The following is an 18392-nucleotide window of genomic DNA, read 5'->3' as shown; positions in this document are numbered from 1 at the left end:
TTATGCTCTAATCCTCCTCTCCAAGTACCTAATTTATCTTATCTTGATCTTCCTCACCAGCACGAGGTCACCCGCAAATATCATATTCTAAGATGCTAAGTCTTTGATATCCTTTGTAAGCTTGTTCATTATAACTACAAAGAGGTATGGGCTAAGACTACATGCCTGATCAAGTCCCACATTAACTGTAAACCCTTCTGTTATTCAATATACGATACTCACTCCTGTCCTACATCCATTATACATACCTTGAATTATATAGATGTATGTGATCAGAAGACACTTCGTCTTCTGTGCACACCAAATAAGATCCCGGGGCACTCTACGCTTTCTCTAATTTGATGAACACAGTATGAAGATATTTCGGTATTCTCTGTACTTTTCTATTAGTAGCCTCAGTTCAAATATTGCATCCGTTGTCGAACTATCTGTCATAAAACGAAAATAGATTTTCTGTTATTTCCGTCTCTTCTCTCAATCTTAGTTTCATCACTCTTACAGAGCTTCATTGCAAAGATCATAAGTTTCCCCCCCTACAATTGCCACAATCTTGTACGCTTCCTTTGTTTTTAAAAACAGGAACAACATAACTGCCTCTTCATTCTTTTGAAATATTATCTCTTTCCAAAATCATACTAAAACGTATAGCAAATCACTACACTCCTTCTTCGCCTAAACTTTCCCATGCTTCTACAGGGACATTATCCAGTACTGGGTCATTACCACTTTTAATTTTCTCACGGCATTTTCTTCCTCTTGGTCAATATCCCATGTATGGAATATGAACAACAGTGGCGTATTTAGGGGGGGCTTCCGGGCTTAAGCCCCCCCGAAATCTTACTTACTATAGTAAAGTATATGAAATATCTTGCAGAATTTTCCCATTTTCAGGCAAAGCCCCTCCCGAAAGTTAGCAAAGCCCTCCCCGAAACAAAATCGTAAATACGCCGCTGATGAACAACTTCCGTTAAATAACCGCTACTTATGATGATGTTAGCGGATTGTCTCGGTTAACCATCTTGATGAAGATAATCGCTCTAGTTGTCTATTACAAAACACAGAAATCAATTGTTCGCTTTCGTTCAAGATATGTCATGTGAAGTAACAGACGAATATGTTAGCATTTTAATCTCATAAGGTCCACCAACGATATCCAAATGAAAAATGAAATGAAATCTAAGCTTTATGTCCCACGCTCTTTACGTGTCTGTTAGCCTAAAGGAGACGGTGATGATGAGAGATGAATGAAACGGTGGAATGAAGAAAGTGGGAGGAAACGGGAGAACCCCAGGAAAACCCACGAGCACTGTGTTTGTCCACCACAAAGTCCATACGGCGCGAGCTGGGATCTAAACAGGGACTCCAAGCACCGGAGGTGAACGCTCTACCACTGAGCCACCGCCCCCTCCAGCGTTATCCAAATAAGCGAAATCAATCATTGGTTAATTGATCTGATTTCTGATTCGTTTTAGATAGTACAAGACGAAACATACTACTTAAATTGGCATCAGAGCCAATAATATGGTTCCGAGGGAAATACTCCCACCGGGAATCTAATCTGGTATTACACGTACAGAAAACAGGCGCGTTTGTCACATGGTCATAAAGATGTGGAAAATCAATAGTTGATGAACTCTTAAAATATAAATAATGTACTTTCAAAGCATATTAACAGCCTTTTGTTGAATTTCGCAGGTCAGTAATACATAATGGATCCAACCTGGAAATCAGGGGCAGAAAGTGAATCAAAGTGGTTTCTTAGTAGTAGTACTGATTTCTTAGTTTCAAATTAGCTATTTGAAGCATCCCACTTTTTAACACTGTATCACACATTCCAGTGAATTCAGGAAAACGGAGGAAACTTGTAATATGTTCCTAGACTACAGTATTGTTCCACACTGAAAAAACAGTTTGCTAACGTATAGTAGTGTTATCACTTGAGCAATGGAGAAATAAGATTTTCAGTATTTGTCAGTCGTGTTCCGTACAGCATTTGATTACACTGGCAACTTATATTCAAAAATGTGCCATAGAGTATTATTCGGAGGAATGCTTCAATTTTATAGAATCTTCTCTTCACCCACGCTAAGAAGTTACTTGAATTCTTTCCGTCGTTTTATGGTTCTGCCATATACAGATACAGCAATGTCAAATAAAAGCTGTTGGTTGTTATTGGAACAGCTAGAAACTAAGCCTTCTTTGTACCCTAAAAGTATCTGGAAGGCATTCGTATACTTGCTTCCATTTCATTGTTTCATTAGTAATTCTGCCTAAGTATCAAGGACTGGTCAATTTGTAATATCTTTTCTTCTACGTTTTAAGTTTATGTAGTTTTCGTTCTTTTCGTTGTTTTGCTTTTCCATTCAGTGTTCTTGACAGTTATTATCTTATACCTTTCGTTTCAGATTCCACAATATATGTTACAACAACTGAAAAGAGTATATACATGTACAAGGAAAATGGCGGCGGAACGTTAGACTTGTGTGGATCGTGCTCCCAGGAAAATCACCGTATTTTATAGAAAGCAGAACGAGATTTTCATGTAAACTTACAACTCTTTGTGTGATAGTGTGTGGGTGCTGTGCTTCCGAATTCTTGAGTTCTAAATATTCTAAGTGAGGACATTTGTCTTGATAAATATATATCGAAAGCATGGCTCCACAGAAGAAAGTCAGCAGCCCATCTTGTCTCCCGGAGAAGCCCTCTCACGGCGAACTGGCAAAACAAATTTGTGCGGAGGTAAAATCAGTGATACAATCCCCCGAAGTGATGAAAATCATGGTGGACAATATCATTGAAACTGTGACAAGTCTTGTAGTGCAACGTATTGAAGACCTTTTGAAATTCAATACAGAAGTGGTGCATGACTTTGAAGAGAAACTGAAGAAAAAGGAAGATACTATCAACGATCTTTCTGCAGAAATTTCCAATCTTCACGAGAGAGTAGTTCATCTAGAACAATATTCACGAAGGAATAGTGTACGCATTTTTGGTGTACCACACAAGGCAGATGAAGATACTACAGAATCAGTGATCTCACTGTTCAAAGAAAAAATGGGTGTGGAAGTTACACCAAATGAAGTATGTCGCAGCCATCGTGTTGGTCCCCATGCCTCAGGCAAACTTAGACCTATCATAGTTAAATTCACCAATTATCAGACCAGGGCCAAGGTGTTTGCAAATAAGAACAAACTTAAAGGAACGAAAATAACAATTCGTGAAGACCTGTGTTCTCAGCGCTTGCAGCTCTACAAAGCAGCATCAGCTCGGTTTGGCTTCAAGAACACTTGGACTTACGATGTCAAATTGTAGTGAAACATGGAAATATTAAGCATTATATTAGTAGCTTTGCTCAGATGGACAACATATAAGTGCAACCTTGGTAGCACGTTTCTGTGAATAATTATGAACACTTTCTTGCAATATGTTTCTATTCAACTTATTTTTTTATTTGTTGCTAGTTTCGTGAATTATTTTTATAGTTCAGTGTATTTAACGTATCTATCAATAACTATTTCAATTTGTATTTGTACTCCACTTTATATTGCAAAGCTAGGGTTTTCTAAGTTACATATATTTTTCTTGTGCAGTGCCTACAACATTCTCCTAATGAGTCGGATATCTTGTGTGTGTAGTTGTGTTGTTTATGTATCCAGTGTCGGCAGGAGACGTGTTGTTCTCTGTGTGTGTGTTCATGCTATTATTGTGCTGTTATATCGGTGTTTCGTCTTGTTTTTGTTTTTGATGAATATTCTGGTAAATAGAACTACCGATTATCTTGTACGTATGTATAGAGAAGGGATTCTTGTAAACATTTCAAGTATATTACTTTACATTGCATCTGATTATCTTCTCAGGATAGGACAATGAATGACACATTCGCAGACTTAAATATGGCAACCTTGATTTCTAACTGTTTCAGTGGGCTTGACACTTCCACCCTCATAGAAAGTGACAATGACCTTCCTCCCTCCCCTTTGGAAACTACCTCCCATGACCAGAAACCAGATTTTGCCGAAGGGAACTTCAACGCTATTCATTTCAACGCGCAAAGCCTTCTTTCAAATTTCGCGGAAATTGAAAGCATTGTATCCTCTTTTAAACATGTGCATGCAGTACTCATTTCTGAGTCTTGGCTACAGGATTCCCTCTCAAACAACCTCGTTCATTTATCAGGTTTCCATCTTTTTACAAACAATAGAAAGGGTAAACGCGGCGGGGGTGTGGCAATATACTTACGAGACAACTTCCAGGTCAAACTTCTGTCTCAGTCAGCTGGTGTATATAACAGTAGTTCAGAATATATTATACTCGAAGTCACTGTAGGTCACCAGACATTGCTTTTGAGTGTTGTGTATCGTCCCCCCCGTACATCCTTCATAAACTTTGTGGACGATATTGCAAAACATTTACCCAATTATCAGCATTCCATAATAATGGTTGATACAAATTGGGATCTTTTAACAACGAAAGACGAAGTCTTGCAATATCGGGATACGATCTCGGGCCTTAACCTTGCTATCTGTCCTCTTGGTCCAACCCATCACATAAGGAACTCAGAATCATGGATAGATGTGATACTGGTATCCAAGGAAGAACATGTAATTAGCCACGGTCAAATCCACACACCGGGCATCTCGTACCATGATATGCTATATATATCCTACAAACTTCGAGTTCCGCAATATAAAACTAAATTCACATCATACAGAGACTTTAGGCACATGAATGAAGTAGACCTGAACATCGACGCTGCCTGCTTGCCGTGGCACTCAATAAACTGCCTCCCCACAGTTGACGAGCAGGTAAATACTCTAAATTCTTTAATAATAAATTTGTATGATAGACACGCCCCTATAGTTAAGAAACGTGTTTCGCGACCACCATCACCATGGTTAACCGATGAATTACGTTCGTTAATGGCGCGGAGAGATAAAGCTTATAGAGCATACAGGAAACATGTTAAAAATAGTGATCCTTCCAGTGATAGCACAATAAATTCCAATACAAAATTCGAAAACTATAGGATATTAAGAAACCGTTGCACTCAAGAAGTAAGGAAGGCAAAACGGCGCTTTGCGTATGAAATACTTGAATTCGAAAATAATGGAGCAGTTCTTTGGAAACGACTAAAAGTATTAGGTATTGGGAGAAACATAGCCAAGAACGCAGTTAACTATACGCCAGATGAATTGAACACTTTTTTCTGTCAAAGCCATATGATACCAGCCTCCATGAAACTGCAAACAATGAATAATATTGTAGCTTCGGAAATTAACTCTCTGTTCTCGTTTTCTCACGTACAGCCTGCACATGTATTAAAAGCGATCCAAAGAATTAAATCTAAAGCCACTGGTACAGATGATATTTCAATAACCATGATCAGGAAAATCCTACCGCATGTACTTAATCCTATCACTGACATTTTTAATTACTCTCTTGCCACAGGTACTTTTCCCACAGTATGGAAACTCGTTAAGGTCCGCCCACTTCCAAAAAAGAACAACGCTGATAATATTGCAGACTATCGTCCTATCAGTGTCCTTCCCGTGCTCTCAAAAGTTTTTGAATATATTGTAAATGAGCAAATTCGGGAATATTTAACAACAAATAATTTACTGGATACATTTCAATCTGGTTTTCGAAGTAATCATAGCAATGCACTGCACTAGTAAACGTAACGGAGGATATAAGATGGGCTATTGATAACAGAAAACTGACGCTCCTTACTCTACTTGACTATAGTAAGGCATTTCAAACGATTGATTTTGACATATTACTTCAGAAATTATCATTATTGTTTAATTTTTCTGAACCAGTGGTTAAATGGTTACATTCTTACCTTCACGAACGTAAACAAAGAGTAGTGATCAATCAGGATCACATATCGACATGGCATTGTATCAACAGTGGAGTGCCGCAGGGTAGCGTACTAGGTCCCCTTCTCTTTGCCCTTTACATTAATGATCTCCCTAAAATTCTCACATATTGTAAATACCATATTTATGCTGATGATTTTCAGTTATATGCTTCTTTTCCCCAACAAGATATTAATAATGCGATTGAGAAAATAAATACCGAGTTAAACAAAATCAGTGACTGGTCTACGGCTCATGGGTTAAAATTAAATGCAACAAAATCGCAGTGCATCTTAATTGGCTCCCCAAGAATTCTTTCTGCTATTAATATCTATCAGCTCCCAAATATAAAATTGTCCAATACTGCTATTCCATTCTCTACAACTGTCAAAAATTTGGGAGTCATACTAAATCAACATCTCTCCTGGTCAGATCAAATAAATGGAGTTTGTAAGAGAGCATTTGGTGCCCTGCATACGTTAAATCGACTAAGAAATTTCTTACCAATATCTCTGAAGATCAAACTTGTCAAGGTACTGGTGTTCCCACATCTTGACTATTGCGACTCAGTCTATTCTGATCTAACAGAAAATCAATCAAAGCGCTTGCAAAGAGTCCAAAATGCCTGCATTAGATTTATTTTCAATATAACTTACAGGGAACATCTCACATCTTTTCATAAAAAACTGTCATGGCTGACGTTAGCTGGAAGAATAAATTTAGATAATCTTACACTATTGTACAAAATACTGACTACGTCAGAACCATCGTATCTAGCCCATAGATTTTTATATTTATCTGACTTTCATACCAGAAGCACAAGATCACAAGATAATTTCTTGCTCTCCATTCCCAGTCACAATTCTGATTCATACTCAAAATCCTTCACAGTAAGTACTACACGCCTCTGGAACAGTTTACCTCAATTAATACACAACGTTTCCACAGTTGCCAAATTTAAAAAATCTGTAAATTCCCTTCTCTTAAGTAAAGATAAGGATACTGGTAGCACATGAGGCATCTTCGTTTTACCAGATTATTAATAACCCACATATGAACACACAACCAATAGGTAACCTATGTTAATTTGTACAGCTTATATATTCATACTTCTTTTACCGCAATAGGCAATATGCAATTTAGGTTTTCTCCATGTTATTTTTGTTTCCTCTATTGTATATTATTTTCAATTTTTGTTTTTGAAGTGTTTAACCATTTTTTTACTTTAAGTAGTATATTCTTTTTTATGTGGTTCAGTACTTTCCTTATTGTAATTATTAATATTTTCTATATACTGATGCTTTTTTTAAAAAAAAAATACATAATGTATGCACGTGGTTAAGTGCTCGGAGAAGGCTGCAGAGCCTTAACTTCGCCACGTAAAAGAAGTCATAAATAAATAAATAAATAAATAAATAAACTCATCACATAAACACGAGATTTATCAGTGAATACGAGTTCGATATGGGATAGATAGTCAACACGTTGCTTACGTACATTTTGTTGCTCTCTAACTTAATCTGAGCTCATGACTTTGTGTCTCAAATGGCTCCCAAAGTACTTCACGATTCTGTTATAAAAATTAAACGGCTACAAGTCACCGAGAATCAAAAATGGTACTACGCGTTACTCCATCTGCTATGAATAAGTGGGTTAACACTCTATAGATTTGTTTGATTACTGATATTAAATTCTATTTGGGTTAACGGCTGTATTGCAGGACCAATTTTAGAAAATTTAACTGGTCAATTTTAGAATTTATTTAAGATTGTGAGGACGAATGAGTAAAAGTCAAATAAGGAGAATAGTAAAAGTTAAGAAAGTGCTTGTATTTCTTGGTTGTTTTTGATGTCGTAAGCGGTATTGTATCTGGAGGCGAATGAATTATTTCGCGAAGAGGTACATTTGTTTTACTATAGATTCATAGATTATAAAATGTACAGAAAAATTAGGGCAAGTCTTTAATTTGCCCATTTCATGTCGAGAACAGAACCCAACCAACCCCTGCGGGGCTTCTAACCCGTTCCTACTACTACTATTACTACTAGTACTCCTACTATTACTTATACTATATAGTATGGGAGTTCTAGTACTCGAGGTAGAAATAATTGGTATAAAGATGACTTTGATCTCATTTGATGCAGAATGCATCCAAGAGTAACACATTAAAAGCCCACCGCTACCCAAGTTGGGATAATGTATACAGGGTGGTCCAAAGTTGCTAAAATTACCATGTAAAGTACATAAAAGAATATGGTATCGAATATCTTTATGTAGTAAAAATATAACTCACATGAGGACCTTAATTCTTTCAAAGTGGAAGGCTGTACAGTTTTACACAAGTACATAATCTTTTCGTTTCTTTGAAGTTTAATTCATACAGGGTGACACAAAAAAGCATGACATTGTTCTTTGAATGAAAAGAAACATGTCTATTGAAACGGACAACGCGAAAACATTTTATTATCTCAAAGTGAAAAAATAACGATGGTTTCTGTTAACAGTTATTAAAACATCGAACGCTGCTACTTCGACGTTATCATGTCCAATTAATGACTGCTTTCAAAGAGGATTTTGCAATATGTATCTGCTTTAAATATTGAAGCCCAACCTTCACAAAAGTTGCAAATATATTTCTGTCTTTTTATGCTATACTGTGAATTAACGTGTCGTATGAAAAGGCTACCTGGTGGAAGATACAGAGTCTAGTTCACAGGAGGACCTACATCTGATATGTTGCAGTCCGGATACTAACAAAAATGGTGGGGTTCAGAATGTGGAATCAAAAAGACTTCAGACATTGTTAACATTTAGCAAACTACGAAAATGTTATGGTACTCGGGAAGAAATACGTACCACGGCATGGATATAGTAGAAATGGCAACTCCTGTAATACCTAACACACTCTATTAAGTGACTATCTAAGAGACTTAATCCAGGCATTCAAAATTTTCAAGTACCCCTTACCGCTTATGAATAAGATAATATCCATGCTTTATCTTCAGACGGCTGAAACCAATTCTTAAAGAAGTCGGTAATTATGTTGTCACCTGACTTAAACTGTGATATGGTATGGGATATAAGTTGGAATTTTCACGCCTATCACAACCTAAGACACAGTTGGTATTGTTACATGCCTAGTCTGTGCATTGGGTCATTAGTTGAAACATCTGAAATGCATTTCTTGCTTGACCTCATTCCAGCCATGAAACTTGTATATACTCCACTCTTGAATATATCTGAAACTTAGCTACTGAGCTCAGTGTTGAAATTCCATGTATTAGTTTCGATTAACCATTGCGGAAATAGTCTTGAAAAAATTAACATTGCCTTTTGTTTAGGTGGATTCACATACTTTATGACCTTCATCGGTACCATTGGTACAAATATGGATGATTCTGGACTTCAAGAAGCATTTCATGAGAACTACACCCAGCATCGGTGATTCATGTGTTAAGCCGTAAAGCATATAAAAGGGCATTTTCAGTTCATTTCCTAACTGAAGCTGCTTTTATGAACTTATTGTTAAAAAGAATAATTTCTCACAAAAACTCATGAGTTCAAAAAGGATTCGGCGCTTTTAATACCAAATATAAAGTTAATACTAACAGTACCAAAATGTGACTGGAACAGTTATGACTGAAAGTGGTAGGAATGAGCACGCTGAGATTCTGCCCTTGAACAGTAAACAGACCCATCTATCTCAGATGAAGACCTGAACAATCTAAAAGATTTGTGCAAGCAACTAGAATCTTATGAATGTACTCCAAACGCTGCCAGTGAATGTGCCGCACTCCTCAAACAACAAAATGAACTACATAGAGAGATGGAACACCTATCTTCAATATCGCGAACAGCAAAACTGTGGATTCAGTACCTTGGGTATATAAAAATAGTGAAGATATTCATTCAGAACTGAAAATTGGAGTCATCACCTCGCATCTGTCGAAAATATGTTGAACCTCTTTGCAGCTGCTGCCCACAATCAATACACTAAATGTGCATGTCTGTATATGCAAATAATGAGAGAGCTACATGAAATGCATCCATGGCTTCACGAAGAATTTGAAAAAAAACATCCTTCACACAGTTCGATGCTCGAATCGAATGCGGGGTGACCTCTGAACAGGTGTAGTCATTGAACAATGCATAATGGATGTTCTCAAAGAGCAGGACGGATTTACCAAGGGTCGTGAATGACAGAAAATATTCGTCTTTTATGGATTTACAGTTTGCATAAGTGTGCATCTGTACACGATGCAATGTACTTATTTTCTGGGCTAAGCTCCAAAATATCGGAACAGCATATTGAAATGGAGCATAATTACCGGTATTAGTGCTACAGATGACTCAGAGGTAAATTGTGAAGACGCTGAACTAATAGAATTTCGCACTCATCAGCAACTGGATAGCATTGACAGATGTGACTTTCAAGAATAAGAATCAAGCGAAGAGATTGACACAGAACGTAAACCGAATTAAAGTATTTATGCGGAAACCAGACAAAGGAAAACTTGTCAGAGTGATTACAAAGGATGTCACACGGTGTCTCATCCGCAGGTAAGATTACGCTCGTTCTGGAGGGTAGAGCAGTACATTATCAAATTCATTGGACTAAGGAAAGTTCAGAGACACGAGTAGATGATATTGTCAATCAACACCACTCACTCGTAGTGTCGAGGTCAAGACATATATATTTTCCATTATATTTGATGGATATGATACTCCAAGTACGAAGACGAAACGTACTTAAAGAATCATGAGGAAAGACGTAAATTCTATATTTATGCATCAGATATGTTTTTTGACTACTCCAGACATCGGCATCAGTCAGGAAACATTTTTATGCAATACTACAAAGAAAAACTTATCGCTCGTCTTTCTCAGACACTTATATTATACGATTATGATTTTGCCCAGTCCATTGGAGATGAATTGCCTAATTGTCAAAACGGCTCTGAAATATGTCGCCTCAGGTAACTTTGATATTGTCATTGTGGTTGTTGGTGATACATATATCTAGATTATGCTAGTATGCTAGTATGCTGTGATATCTTCGTTCAGAAAAAGATGAAACCAAGAGCAGTGATCTTACAGATGTAAGTGTCCGTGAAATATGTAGTAATTTAACATCGGATACGTCATCACATCTATTAATATTTCATGGCATCATTTATTTGTGCCTTTTCGTGTTGGAAAACCATATAACAAATTCCGAAGTTCACAGAAGGCAAGATATCAAAGTAACTCACTCCTAACTTCTCCAGAAAACATTGCAGGTGTTGCTGGAATCGGCACGTCATCACTGTCGATTCTTTACAGTGGAAACCCCGACACATTTTCAAACTTCGGTCCTTGAGTTACAGCGGGTTATAGCTGGAACAAATAACCTAAGTATTCAGGAAAGTCTGCTTCATGCAGAGAATGCTGTATATTTCCATATTTTACGAACATATCTGCAAATAGTGCGTTGAAAACCATTTACCTACAAAGCCCTCAATCCATCTAAGTGTGGTTGGATGCTTGCCAACAGCACGTATACCCCGATTCAAATCGATCTGACAACTGAGAAACAGATTCTCCTGAAAGTGATAAACTGTAAATGGAAATCTTCATCTAGGAACCTGTACAGCAGAAACATCTGCTCATGTCGGAAGCATGGACTGAAGTGTGTATCATCATGTGCTCACTGTCAAAGTGGATTATGTTGCAATGCTGATATTCTCGATTTGTGTGACAGTGACGATGAAGATTCGAAATGTAAATGTGCACATTACTTTCAGTATGTTATTAGATTTATTTGAAATAAACGTTGTGCCCAATTTCAGTTGCAATTCACACAGCCTACTTACTTACGAAGGATAAAATATTAGTTTCTTGTTATTATTTTAGTTGTACCTTATTTAATTCGTATGGTAGTAGCTCTCACGTATAATTGTACATTGAGAAGCGTCCATTTCCTTCACACTGCAAAATATTCAAACATGATACTTCATTTTCAGAAATTATGATGTTCAGAATCGTTTTAAATCTTCAGCAGAATGTGTTTTGCTACTTCTCTGCTTGTATTACGTGAATAAACAATGACGTTTCGCAACACCCTGTATATGCGCATAGACATCTGACTTAAAATTATCCAGTCTTCTACTTTGAATGGATTAAAGTCCTTATGTGAGTCATATTTTTGGTACATAAAGTTGTTCTATACAATATTATTTTATGCACTTTACATGGTAATTTCAGCACGTTTGAACCACCCTGTATACATTATCCCAACTTCGATTGCGATGGGCTTTTAATGTGTTAATCTTGGATGCATTCTGCATAAAATGGGACCAAAATGAGCTTTATACCAATTACTTCTAGGTCGACCCTATTTTTCAAATGGTGCGCCTACACTAATGGATCCATATAGTAAAACTGCACGCCTAACAACGTAATTTAACGGAACGTAATGTAATCCAACCAAATATAACCGAATGCAGTATATTTTGGTACTTTTTTCGGTTTTCTAATTTTGTCCGGTGATATGGCAATAATGCCATCTGTTTTAATATAACTATCTTGCATTACAGTGATACGCTATAATAATGCACAATAACGTTCTTAGTGAGTAGCCTCAAAAGTTTGAGCTTGTGTACTTTGAGTTCTTATATAGGTACAACATCAAAGATATGGAGAACGGAACTTACTACTTTGCCGAGATTATGAAGGACGGGCTTACTAGGCTATTTACGTAGTTTTTGTACTTTACCTTCTTATGCAGTATCAAGGTTATGAAGGACAGAACTTATTATTAACGTAAGTTCTGAACTAATACCGGCCATTGACGAGTGCACAGATCATCGTACAAAAAATGAAATGAAATCTTTGAGTTTTACGTCCCACGGTTATGTCGGTTAGGCTAAAGGAGACGGTGATGATGAGTAATGAATGAAATGGTGGAATGAAGAAAGTGGGAGGAAACGGGAGAACCCCGAGGAAACCTACGCACATGGTGTTTGTCCACCACAAAGTTCACTTAGCTGGGACTGGGATCGAAGCCAGAACCCCAAACACCTGAGTTGAACGCTCTACCACTGAGTCACCGCGGCCCGGATCATCATACAGTATCATGTCCCACATTATAAGTTGTCCCCCATCATACTGTCTTGCCGCCATGATAATAATGAAATCATAAAGTTTATGTACGTGTCACGATTATGAGGTGTGGGCTAAAGGAGACAGATGGGTAATGAAAGTGTGAATGATCTGAAATAATGGTGGAATGAGAATGTGGAATAAAACAAAAAGGACCTCTATAAAACACGTCATGATATTGTAAACCACAAATTACATAACTGAGATGATTCCTTGAACCAAAGGTAAGCTCTCTATCGTTAGGTTGCCGCGCTCCTTCGTTCAAGAGACTACTGGATTACAGGAACATATCTATCTCGACCGCCACAAATTTGGTATAGTACATTGCTATAAGCTGTAAGATGATGAATGTCTGTAATTTTACGCGGTACACATCAAAAGTACGTACCGTTTGGTTCTAATGTAATTTTTTGTCATTTCAGGAAAGCAAATACAGCGTTGTAGGCCTCCATTCTTTGCCCCTAAGCAGCGCAGGTTTTGTTTACTAGGAAGCAGCAGTTATCACAGTGCCTGAACGAGTAAGACGTCTGATACTTCCTGGAGACATGGAATTTTTGGTTGAAAGCAACGACCAATTGTGAAATTTTTCACTACTGCTCGACATTGTGCAGCTAATATTCATCGCCAATTGGAAGGTGTGTGTGGTGATAGTGCCTTTGCATAAAACACTGTTAGGAAGTGGGTGCGTATCTGCGGCCCGCCCATCGTCTGATGGGAATGAAAGACTTGTGAAAAAAAAAACGAATGTGAAAGATTAGCAGAAGTCTGGACGTCCCAAAACAGCATCAACTAACGCTAACATTCCCGCTATTGAAAATTGAATCATCGAAGATAGGTATATCAGTATACAGGATATTAGTGATACACCGAGGATAACAATGAAAACAGTAGGACAAATAACTACAAAAAAATTGGTTCTAAGAAAAGTTCTTTCTCGCTGCGTGCGACGAATGCTTAATGAGGATCAGAAAGAGGCAAGCATTCGATTGAGTGTTGAAAATTTGACACGCCTCAGAAGAGAAGGAAACATTTTTTTAAATTGTTGTGACAATGGATAAATCACAGATTCTATTATTCAACCCACAAACAAAAGGGTAGTTGATGTAGGGGAAACACATAAAGTATCACCCCAAAAATTTCGTCAAGTGACATCCGATGAGAAGGTCCTTCTCCTTTCCCCTATCTTCTAAGATTTCCAGGGAGTGATATTGTCCTACCCTGTTCCGAAGATCATACAATTATGGACGAGTATTTTCTTACACTCTTGAATACAAAATTTTTGCCAAAATTGACTTTGCAAATGGTTATTTCATCCTGCACATAGACAATGCACGGCCATACAGTGCTAATATTATGACCTCAATCTTGGCTGACCATTGTATTGATCTTCTATCATGCCCATCCCATCCTGCCAATTTATCACCAAGTGACTTTTGGTTGTTCCAAAAAATCAATGATTCTCTTCAGGTAGATCTTCTCAGGGAAGACATATTTTCAGCATCTGAAACGTATTCCCCACATGCTACACAAAATACACGGAGAGATGGCAGCTGTTTATCAATAAAAAGGGAAAGTTTGTTGAGAAATTGACTCAGGTTAGTTCCTTGTATTCCCTTGTTCTTGGGAATTAGAACGAAACGGCACATACTTTCGGTATGCACCTCGTACCATCTTGGATACAGAATTCAAAATTTTAGTACATACGCACGAGCTCATATATGTTTTTTTTTTGTAAAGAATTGGCTGATGTATATTGTTTTGATACACACGAAATACAATACAGGCCTAATGGAAAATATAGCAAAATTTACCAGAAAGTTTCAAGATAATTGATAGAGTGTGCTTCATCTTAGACGACACCCTCCTGAACTGGCTTAACTCTGTATTTATTAAATCATACTCATACTATTCATATTCTTATTCTTATTCTTATTCTTATTCTTATTCTTATTCTTATTCTTATTATTATTAACCAGTTTTGTTCTTAACAGAATAACAGTTCTTACATAATAGTTATTTAGTGTCTGTATAGTACCCTATTTAATGCAATGTCTTTTTATTTCAACATTTAAAATATTAAATAATTACGAATGTAATTTACTTTTGTCAGTAGTTTGCGCCCCCTTTCGCACACCAAGAATGGGAGTCACTATATTAAATGTATCTTGTTTTTCTTCTTACATTGTTATGAATACAGTAACAACTCTATCCTTTTGTGTAACGGTCATGGTTAAAACATGTTGACATCCTAAATAAAACGTAGATATTAATTTCGTTTTATTCCTATATTAGGGCTATATATATATCAAGACAATATACAAACAAGCAGATCTTATATAATAATAATAATAATAATAATAATAATAATAATAATAATAATAATAATAATAATAATAAAACAATAATAAATGCGCTAAAAGGAGTGCGAAAGTTTCGCTGGAAATACATTATTATTATTATTATTATTATTGAACATTTCCGAATTGATTGATGTATTTAAAATCGCAAAAATGGTCAGGCAAACGAGCAGCAAGGACGAGGAAGGAAGGGTGTGAAGTATCCACAGTTCACCGTTCAGTTGATTAGCTTTGTTGTAAACACAGAAAGTTACTGTATTGTAAACATTAATCAGTTCGTTTAGAATTTAACGTTCCAAGATTATACACCGGCTTTAAGGGAGACGGTGAAAATTATATTGAATAAAATGACATCAAGGAAATGAGGGGAAATGAGGGGGAGATTGAGTGATCCCGCATATACAGAGATTTTCCCTACAAAACCCAGTTGGTACGAGCTAGGACTGAACCAGGGACCATAATTCAGCAGGTGCTTTATTGAATGCTTTCGTTGTGTCTAAATAACTAAAACTTTTCAGATGTTTACATAATATGTACGTATATCTTCAGTAGTTAATATTATGTAGTAAAGGTGTATTTTTCTAAATTACACTGTGAATAAGCTAATAACTTGCATTGAGTTTTTATTACAATTTAAAATATGAAGATGTAATAATTTTGCCTGTTTAAAACAGTATACTAGATAAATATAAATAAAATATGTGTAGTTATTATAATATAACACTAGATGTAAATAAACATAATAAAATCTAGTACACACCAAGTTACGTCTTGAAAGTTAAATAGCATAAAAAATTATTACACATATATTTTAAAATTAGTTAGACGTGTTACCAAGTGAACAATTGTGAAAGGCATTTTATGAAATAACTACTAAGAAATTCATTTGAATATAAAACTTCCAAAACTAGTTGTTTCTTATGTTAATTTAAAAATGCATATACTGCTAACGTATTGAATACTGTGTGATTCTTTATGCCGGATTTGCTCATTTGGAAGTTTATCTAATGATGTTTAGTAGACGTCTTGTGATACCTAAATTTCAACAGATTAGAAAATACGTAAATAATAATAAATTCTTCTTCCCAAATTTTTCTGTAAGTGACATCTTTAATCATCTTTTATAAACTAAGCCACTGTTTATCAATCTCCAAAATACATTATGTTAATTATACCACTTAAATATCCAACATTACAGGAACACTGAAAACAAAATGAAATAAAAAAAATCTATTGAGTTACGTATTATATTAGTCTTGATCATAAGGATATATTAAATTATGAATGCAAATATTTGAGCAAAGTTAATACAACATATCTGGTAAAATACGAAATATCCAATATTTGGCAACTGAAAACACTCCACATTCTTACGGGGAAAAGTGAAAGAGAAAATGAGAACAAAAATAATAGATATTTTACTTCACAAATCGAACGTATGTATTACTTGTATTATTCTATTGAAGAAAATAGGTAATTAAGTTATCGTGTTAAATCGTATTACTAAAAAAATTGTGATTACTTTAAAAGATCTGATTTCTTCCAAGAATTACATCTCAATAAGTCAAGATAATTTAGGTGTAGTTACGTACGTAAGATTAACGTTATTACGATATTCTGCCCATATAGGTTTTAACTAGAGAACAAAATTGTTTAATACCACATTTTTTACTTAAAATAACATGTGATCATTAAATTTATTATTATTATTATTTTGATTTAAAATAATTCAAAAGTCAATTCAAATATTAAAATAATAATAATAATAATAATAATAATAATAATAATAATAATAATAATAATAATAATAATAATAATAATCTATCAAATAAATATGTGCATTTCTTTTTAATTATATCCTTAGGTTTATTAAAATAATGAATAAATCTAAACAACAGTACTCACCAAATCGATCAGCTGGGAAAGGCGAAGTCCTAACTTTACCAGCACTGTATCATTATTTTGAAACACTGGCCTAATAAGTCTGTTATAGTTACTGAGCAAGTCGTCATACAGTCTTTTGGCGTCAGGATTACCTTCACAGGCACCCAAAAGAGAGGCCAAGAGTAGCGTAAGGATCCATAGGGATATCCTTTGAGGGAAAAGTGAAGGGAACGTGGACTGGTGTGAAGAGGAGGCTGCCGCTGATGCACAACAATTTTGGGACGAAAATATATGCGGCAAATACCGTGAAATGGGTTCGAACCAGCGACTTCTCCTTCTCCTATCTAAATCGCATCGACGACACGTTTCCGTCACTGCAACCGATCTGTCGAAGGAATGCATGATTGTCTTTTTCTTGTCGTCCAGCAGAGGGTCTGGTTTGAGCCCCGATTGCCTGTCGCTATTATATTTTGTTTCTTGCTCCATAGAGTATGCTTTATGTCAGCCGTGGCACTCGTGAGTAGATGGTATACTGATGCACGGAAACACACATTCACTAGATAACACACTACTAGCAGCACAGGCCAGGATCATCGGTTGATCTTGCGATTCCGATTCATCTAATGACGATCCTTCGTCCATGGCAGGAGAAATAACTGTTACTACTACGAGTTAAAACTAAAAATTATTTTTCGTTCGTGTTTTGTTTTCTCTTTTCCTTTCTCTCCTTCTGTTCTATGTTCAGCGCCCCCACGCGTCAATACTTTCGTCCTCGTTTCCTGAGCAAAGAAGAGACTAGTTCTATCTCGCGCCGAACCGAATGAAAACAGGGGCTTTGTCCTGTCCGTTGCAGCATGCAGGAACACACACACATAGCACAGAGGCCGCTCGGGGGCCCTGCCCAGCTCCGGACTCCTGCCTCAATGTACCACGTGATACAGCCCGGGATATCCGACCGTCATCTGTTGCCAGATCGGAGGGGGAAGTGATTCCAGTGCGCATCCTTATGCACAAGCTTTCGCCGACATCTATGAATTTATCTCCCCGTGTGTTTTACTCTTAAGCTTACCATCACGCGAGAGAGGGAAATTAAGAGAACAGAAGGGATAATATGAAAGTAATAAGGCATCTTTTAGTTACTGAATGAACAAGC

At 36.4% G+C, this 18392-nt stretch overlaps 1 protein-coding gene across 1 annotated transcript in view; it reads right to left on the bottom strand.

The window, feature by feature from the left end:
- Positions 1–18149, bottom strand: part of LOC145666618 (acetylcholine receptor subunit alpha-L1-like) — a 574605-nt gene extending 556456 nt beyond the window's left edge. Inside the window, exon 1 of the mRNA XM_081734056.1 lies at positions 17261–18149. Coding sequence (XP_081590182.1) covers positions 17261–17725 — 465 coding nt within the window. The 5' untranslated portion in view covers positions 17726–18149. The remainder of the gene's footprint in view (positions 1–17260) is intronic.
- Positions 18150–18392: the final 243 nt, after the last annotated feature.

This window comes from Thermobia domestica, chromosome 12, assembly GCF_964235325.1.
Source record: "Thermobia domestica chromosome 12, izTheDome1.hap1.1, whole genome shotgun sequence".
Taxonomy (NCBI): Eukaryota; Metazoa; Arthropoda; class Insecta; order Zygentoma; family Lepismatidae; genus Thermobia; species Thermobia domestica.
The sequence above is the reverse complement of the archived record's forward strand: the minus strand, read 5'-3'. Positions and strand labels throughout refer to the sequence as shown.